This window comes from Ursus arctos, unplaced genomic scaffold (genome assembly GCF_023065955.2).
Source record: "Ursus arctos isolate Adak ecotype North America unplaced genomic scaffold, UrsArc2.0 scaffold_10, whole genome shotgun sequence".
Lineage (NCBI taxonomy): Eukaryota > Metazoa > Chordata > Mammalia > Carnivora > Ursidae > Ursus > Ursus arctos.
Window position 1 is genome coordinate 639,266 of NW_026622764.1, and position 8,231 is coordinate 647,496.

General features: G+C 44.7%; 1 protein-coding gene across 12 annotated transcripts in view; it reads right to left on the reverse strand.

The window, feature by feature from the left end:
* TMCO3 (transmembrane and coiled-coil domains 3) overlaps positions 1 to 8,202 on the reverse strand; it is a 45,205-nt gene extending 37,003 nt beyond the window's left edge. For 5 of the 12 annotated variants that reach the window (XM_048215509.2, XM_057306932.1, XM_057306927.1 and 2 more), the window contains exons 1-3: positions 7,744 to 8,001; positions 6,307 to 6,415; positions 132 to 655 (exon numbers count right to left, since the gene is read on the reverse strand). In XM_048215509.2, coding sequence (XP_048071466.2) covers positions 132 to 575 — 444 coding nt within the window. In that variant the 5' untranslated portion in view covers positions 576 to 655; positions 6,307 to 6,415; positions 7,744 to 8,001. Of the gene's footprint in view, positions 1 to 131; positions 656 to 6,306; positions 6,416 to 7,743 lie in introns of all 12 variants that reach the window. The other 7 variants (XM_057306963.1, XM_057306926.1, XM_026488709.4 and 4 more) reach the window with 5 other exon arrangements.
* Between the last annotated feature and the right edge of the window lie 29 nt (positions 8,203 to 8,231).

Below are 8,231 nucleotides of genomic sequence, written 5' to 3' on the forward strand. Positions count from 1 at the left end.
GACGTTTCCGGTACGTGTTTTGCTGTGACCAGGCGCCTGACAGACCACAGCTACTGGAGAACCCGCGCCCGCCCCGCTGTCCCCGGACTCCTACTGGCCCTGCTATCTGGCTCAGAGCTGGGCGGACTGACCTTTATCGCAGCCTCTCTCAGGGCCTCCAGGCGCTGCCTGCTGCTCTCCTTCATGTTCACGACATCTCTGTAGTCTCCCTGTAGGGCTCTCTGGAGGCCATGGATCGCCTGGAACACTGAGTTTTCACTTTCATTCAGCTCTTTTTGGAAAATTTCAAATGTGTGCACCTGAAACAGTTTCTCTTCATCTGACAGGCTAACGTCTTTTTCTACTGCTCTGATTGCACTTTTCAGTTTGTTCAGAACCACAGTCTTTTGGCGAAGAAGCCCAGAGAGCTTTCTGCAACTATCGAGGACCCACTGTTTCCTCTGAGTGATGGCTGCTCCTCGGCCTCGGTGTAACTTGATGGCATGTTTTGCCACCTCTTCATGTTCTGCAGCCTCGGCCATCAAACGAAGCAGTGGAAGCAACATCCAGAAGTAATTCTTTTCCAATACCTTCATGATCCAGTTTAAGAGGACAGGGCAACGCTGTCCGAAGGCTTCTGCTAAGGTGGGCTTGCATTTTAGATATACATTTTCACCTGAAAAAGAGATCTACCATCACATATAGTTGAACAATGATTCATTACTATTCAGATCAGAGTTAAAAGTATTAAATAATTACATTCAGAAAACTATTACTTTTTTGAAGATGTTATTTTTCCTAGATAAACATTAATATCTGAACTATTATACCTGGATTTAAGTCAAATACTGCATATTAAAGTACAGGGCCTGGTAAAGAATTGAGATTAAAGGTTATGTCGAATTTAAAGGTTGTTTTTTTGTTTGTTTGTTTGTTTTTAAAGAAACTTAGCCTCATACACCTATTAAATCTACTGTGTGCATCTCTTCAATAAATGGGGCTGGGAAAATTGGATAGCTATATACAAAAGAATGAAACTTGACCACTCTCTCACACCATACACAAAGATAAACTCAAAATGGATGAAAGACCTCAATGTGAGACAGGAATCCATCAAAATCATAGAGGAGAACATAGGCAGCAACCTCTTTGACATCGGCCACAGCAACCTCTTTCATGACACATCTCCACAGGCAAAAGGAACAAAAGATAAAATGAACTTGTGGGACTTCATCGAGATAAAAAGTTTCTGCACGGCAAAGAAACAGTCATCAAAACTAAGAGGCAGCCCACGGAATGGGAGAAGATATTTGGAAATGAACCTACAGATAAAAGGCTTGTATCCAAGATCTATAAAGAACTTCTCAAACTCAGTAAACGAGAAACAAATAATCAAATCGAAAAATGGGCAGAAGATATAAACACTTTTCCAATGAAGACATACAAATGGCTAACAGACACACGAAAAAATGTTCAAAATCATTAGCCATCAGGGGAATTCAAATCAAAACCACATTGAGATACCACCTTACGCCAATTACAATGGCAAAAATAGACAAGGCAGGAAAAAACAAATGGAGAGGATGTGGAGAAACGGGATTCCTCTTACACTGTTGGTGGGAATCCAAGTTGGTACAGCCACTTTGGAAAACAGTGTGGAGGTCCCTCAAAAAGTTAAAAATAGAGCTACCCTATGACCCAGCAATTGCATTACTGGGTATTTATACCAAAGATACAGACATAGTGAAGAGAAAGGCCATATGCACCCCCATGTTCATAGCAGCATTGTCCACAATAACTAAATTGTGGAAGGAGCCGAGATGCCCTTCAACAGATGACTGGATAAAGAAGATGTGGTCCATATATACAATGGAATATTAGCCATCAGAAAGAACGATTACCCAACATTTGCAGCAACATGGAGGGAACTGGAGGAGATTATGCCAAGGGAAATAAGTCAAGCAGAGAAAGACAATTATCATATCGTTTCACTCATTTATGGAACATAAGAAATAGGAAGATCAGTAGGAGAAGGAAGGGAAGAATGAAGGGGGGGTAAACAGAAGGGGGAATGAACCACGAGGGACTATGGACTCTGGGAAAGAAACTGAGGGCTTCAGAGGGGAGGGGCTGGGGGATGGGATAGGCCGGTGATTGGTAATAAGGAGGGCACGTATTGCATGGAGCACTGGGTGTTATACGCAAACAATGAATCATGGAACACTACATCAAAAACTAATGATGTACTGTATGGTAACTAACATAACATAACAAAAAATTTAAAAAAATCTACTGTGTGCAAAAGACAAAAATCAATTTGACTTAAGAGGGTCCACGTATTAAAGGCCAGAAAATACCATCAACTTCCACTACCTCAGATCAGTGAAATCACCTGGAGGAAACATGCTCCACATCATATCTGAATGAAATCCTTTGAGCTATTATTAGCTAACTCTACCATATTGTTTCCTTTCCAAAATCATTAGGTATTTTGTTAAATTTCCAGAGTCACAGATGTCAAACACAGAAAAAGAAACTTATAAAACACAACCACACCTGGATCAACAGGGCTTTATTAGATGTTCACACATTCTCTATCATCCAAATTTAGGCTCCTTCTCTTTCGGAAGTGCCCAGGCACTGTGTGTGAATTTACCCTAGCAGGTGAAGCACAGACAGGACCCTGACCACGACGGGCTGGAGGTCTCACGGAAGGCTGTGGTGTGGGCAGCAGTGGGTCCTGCGCTGTTCTGTCCTGCTTACACTAGGAGGGAGAGCCGTGTCCTCCAGAGGAGACAGTGATCAGGGAGCAGGTACAAGCTGGGTCAGCAAGACCACCAAGAAGGAACCACCTCAGAGGCAGGAAAACGGAGAACAAAGAAGGAAGAAGTAACAAACACAAGACAGGCCAAGCCAGCTGCGCCCTAAAAGGTAACCACTAAACGTGGCAACTAGGTCACTGGGCACAGGTAGCTATATCAAAAAAGAAAATAAAACAAACAAAAGAAACCCATTTACACAAAACTTGCAGTTTAAAGAAAACAAAATATTAATATAAACGAATCATTAATAGCAGCATCCCACGGATTATCACGTCAAATGTACCAGTTATTTCCCCTCCCTGGGGATCTGTTTACTCAAACACGTATCTGTACCTCAGTTCCACTAGTAATCCCGATTCTCACAAGTTTAATCTGGTTTCCCAGGCAAAACAGATCAGATGCAGCAAAAATAAGACTGTGACATTTCTAGAGATAAAATTCTGACCAGACCAAGAAATGACAGCCAAGAGAAAGTGGAGACAAAACAGAGCTTCTGAAAAATCAGCACAAGAACTCTGCAAAGACTAGCCGTCCGGGGGTCTGGTGAGGGTTGAACCAACAATACCACTGCTGGAGGACAGGAGGGACACCTGCCAATCAAAAGTCACCAAGAAAATATTATATTCTGGCTCAATATTCTGGTTAAAAAGTCAGGAAACTGCTCAATTTCAATACATTTTTTAATCCTTTGGCTCCTGATGTCACATAGAGAATTCACGTACCTACAATAGCTCCCTTTTTACCCCAAAAAAGTAGGATCCATGAGAACATGCTGTCTAACTCACCCAACTTTATGTTCCAGTTTGAATATAACTTTAAATGTTACCACCTTAAAAATAAATAAATGATTACCTAACCACAGTAATGCCTAGCAACATAGTTAATCTGCCATTTTAATGACTCATTTTATTGTTAAGCTTCTATTGTTTCAGGAGACAGAAAGAATTCAATCACTACTTCAGAAGCACATGCTTTTTTAATATTTTTCAGAACCAAGATAGAAATTTCTGAAGCTTTGTCAATGTTTCCCATTTTCCCTAAAAGATCTCAAAAAGTGACTCTTCTATGGATTTCAAACTTCAGACAAATAACCTCCCACACAGACTATGAACAACACGCCTCTATTAATCTCTGGTTCCTTCCCCAAACAAGTTCCTGAAATTAATTAGTTATAACTCTATCCTACAACACATGAGAGACTATTAATTTTTGTAAGAAATCATTGAGAATTTTAGTTGTGGTCATATCATATCTCCAACCAAAACAATCTTATACCATGAACATGAAACTGTAATTTTATAGACTCTGAAAATATGAATCACTCCTTCTTCATAAATTCAATTTCATCTTACCTTCAAACTTGGCTACCAAACCCCATGGACTACTAAATCGTAGCGTGCTTTTTCTTAAGTAATAAACATTTTGGCTCCAGTGTTTTGTTATTATTACCTTCAATTATTAAAAAAAAAAAAAAAGCACTTTGGATTTCCTGTGTTTTTATAATGAATTCCTAGAATTTCTATATGTTTTTTTTTTTAAGATTGTATTTATTTATTTGAGAGGGAGAAACGGAGCGTACGTGTGTGCCTGAGCACGGGGAAGAGGCAGAGGGAGAAGCAGGCTTCCTGCTGAGCATGGAGTCCAAAGCTGGGCTCAATACCAAGACCTGGGATCAGGACCTGAGCCGAAGGTGGACGCTTCACCGACTGTGCCACCCAGGTGCCCCCAGAATTTCTATACCTTGATTCACTGATCCAATCTTAGTGGATCTCAAGGGTGCGTGAGGACAGCCTATCACGGAGGCCCTACCACTCCTTTTACACAGCATCGTGGAGTCACAAACTGTGGAGGGGAGAGCAGATAGGGGCTGTCAGGGGTCAGGGAAGGGGAAGAGGGACCCTGTGGATGGAAATGGTCTGCATCTTGGCAGCGTGGGTGGCCCCAGGAGTCCACACATGACAGAGTCGCACCGATGTGAGCACACACACGAGTGCACGTGGAACAGGCCGTCTGAGCAGTGGGTGCAGCGGATCAACGCACTCTTCTGTTTATACCATATGTTTTGTCAGGAGCTATCATTGGGGAAATCTGGGCGAAGGATCTATGGGATTTCTCTGTATTAGTTCTTATAACTGTATAGAAGTTTATAATTATCTCAAAATAAAATTTAAAAAATTCAATATAAAGGCTTACTGTTTCCCACTAAACCCTTATTATGTGTAATGATCACTGTTTACATTGCAGAACAAGGAAAACATGCCCATGACATTTTTTATATTTTAAACTAGGAAATGCCCTAAACCAGAAGCAAAGGTTTTCAAGATGTCTCTGCTACAGTAAAACACAAGGTTATTTTTCATCTAGAGCCATAGCAAAATCAGTACTTTGAACACAACCCACCCCCAAAGGTTTCTATTCACACGTATTTCAACATTAATTAAAATATGTCTCCACAGCTTTGCCAAATTTCTGATGGTTTTTGCTTGCTTGATAAATGCAGAACACGATCCCCAAAACTTACCTTAAAATCGATGAGATTACTTGATCAAGAACAAAAATATTTAATAAACATCCTAAGTTATTTAGGATAAAAAGGCAAATGGGTTCACCATTTAGCCCACTCAAAAAATCAAAAAACATTCATAGTTTCAATTCAGCCAAAACCAAAAGCTTCCAACTCTTGGTTTCAGCTCAGATCATAATCTCATGGATGGTGGGGTTGTGCCCAGTGTCAAGCCCCACACTCAGTGGGGAGTCTGCTTGAGATTCTCTCCCTCTCTTTCTGTCCCTCCCCCCCGACCACGCACACTCTCTCTCTCAAATTAATGAATCTAAAAAAAAAAAAAAATTCCCAATACGTTTAATTCACTGTTGTATGAAAATCACATTACTCTTATTCCCTTGAAAATCTTTAGTAATTCACAAATGTCACGTCACTTATTGGCTAGAAAGCTCAAAAGCAAAGCACAATAATGCAGTCTAAAACCAGTCTTTTTCAAGCAAAGTTACCCAAGTTAAAGATTTCTCCCACATGCCTCTAACTCTGAGCTCTATCAGGACTGCAGGGTATATAAAGGGTCTTTTTCCTCAGACACGTCCTATAAGACAGAGCTCTAGAGTCCTGGGGTTGCTGAAGTCCCCTCAGGGAATGGGGCTGGGGAGGCAGAGGGAGAGGGGAAACAGAGGGAGCAGCAGCTCCTCTATTTTATTTAATTTTCTATAATGGGCTAAAACTGGAAAACCTCAAGGTTCTGTCTCCCACCCTTCTGCTTACGTGTCACCACAGGATGCTCCATCATCTCTCTTCCTCTGGACCTTCCAAACCCACTTTCTCCAATTTTCCTGATCACAGTGCTGAAAGAATCTAGTTCATTCACCGCACTAATACAGCACCCAGTGTCTGTTGGGCAGAGGCCAACCCAGCCAGGGTCTAACACAACTCTTCGGAGGAACCCCAGCCGCATCCACTCAGCTGAACCGAGGCCCTAAGTGTGGGGCTACTGACCTGGTACCAAATGCGGTGCCTGGCACCGTGTGCAGGAGATCTCAGAGCAAGCAGTGTGGGTGTGGCAGGAATAAAGTTAACAAGTCCAATACCGGTCACTTAGCTTCTTCTGAAAAAGGAAAACAAAGATCGTTTGTAGGAAATGGTTTAACATTAGAATTTCTTTGTGATACCAGCAACACTTCCAGATTCAGCACAGCACAGTAAATAAACAGGAAACAAAAGCAGCACGCGTGGAAAGGTCTTAGAAAGCAAACTCCCCAACAGAAATAACCTGCCTCAATCTAACTCGTGGAGAATTTTAAATATGAACACATCGAATGACAAAAGTATAATTCTTAAAAGATAAAGCACTTATAATCTTACAAATACAACTTCCAGATTCACATCTAATTTGTAAAATAAGTAGAGAATGAGTTAATAGGGAAGGAAAGAGAACGAAGGAAAATTCTCATGGACATAAGAAGCTTCAAAGTACTTAATGTTATAACTAAACCACAAAAACCATGTATTCCATTAAGTAATCCAATCATTACTATACTACTTTTTAAAAAGTTGATATATAAGAAAAGACCTAGAACCAGTAAGACACTCTGATCCGAAGATGATCAGAAAAATGTTTAAATATGAGAAGGCTGAGTTACCTTGCCCCTAGATAACTGTATCATCTCACAAAAAGTGAGCATCAGAGCTAACCATGTTCCTTTCCGTTTCCATCTACTCGGGTGCTATCAGGTAAGATCCGAACAGGACTTAGGGCAGAGCCTATAAGAAGGCACCTGTCCTTTCCCTAGAGCCTGGAAAGCAGGCACAGGGTCAAGGAGGAATGGTCGCGAAGAGTCCGCGGCTTGGGAGGAGTCAGCTGATGCGCGCGGGCCCCTCCCAGCTTCTTCGGCCGGGACTGGAGCCTGCCTCCGAAATCCAGCCAGCAGGGGGTCTCCCCGCCCTTTCTCCGGACTTGCTGGACCTGCGGGGCCGAATGAGAGGGCCTCCAGGGCCAAGCTGGTAGAACCTGTTCGGTCTTCCGTGTGACTCCCATTTACGCGAGTAACTACACGAGTAGGAATCTTAAAGCTGAGGCAAGAATGAAGCCTCTGCTTGGGGAACCTAGGAACTGACCTTAGGTGCTTCCCCGTAGACTTTGGCAGCTTCCACAGTTTTACCAATAAACCTAAGTCATGGCGTTGCAGAAGACCGCCCCGATCACAGCCCCCCAGGACGACAATCCTAGGGTGTCCACGGCCAGGGAGGAGACCACGCAGGAGCAGACGTGGAGAGCGGGACTCGGAAGGGAAGGGAAGGAAAGGGCGCCCCGAGGAGGGGAGACCCCGAGCACGCAGACTGGGGGCGAAGGAGCGGGGGAGGGACACCCGGGAAGGGGAAAACCCCCAGGAGGGAGCCTCGAGGCCCCGCGCCCGAACTGCGAGCAGCGCTCACCTGGACGCGGCACGGCAGACGTGCGTCCTGGGCCCGGCTCTCCGGCGTCGGGAGCCAAGGAGCGAACAGGGTCGCGCCTTGACCGCATCCCTTTCCAGGCGGCAGGTCCGCCCCCGGGGCGGGGACCAGGACGCGTTCGGGCGCGGGGAGGGTCCTGGCGGTCCGTCGCTTTCTCCGGAACGCCGTCGCCGAGGACGCGGCCTAGAGGGAGGTGCGTCCCCCGCCCTTGGAGGGCAGGGCCTGCATCCCATCGGCCCCCAGGCGGCGCAGTGTACTTCGGGATTTGTAGGAGAGGGCGGGTTTGGGTCCCGTCGGCCCCCGGGCGGCGCAGTGCACGTCGGGTCAGAGGAGGGAACGTCGCCCGCGAGTCTCATTGTCCTCGGGCGGCGCTCTGCACGTCGGAGCCCGGAGGGAGCGCGGGAGGTGGGGTCCCGCAAGCCCCCGGACGACGCTGTGCATGCTGGGAGCTTGGGGGCGGGGCCTGGATG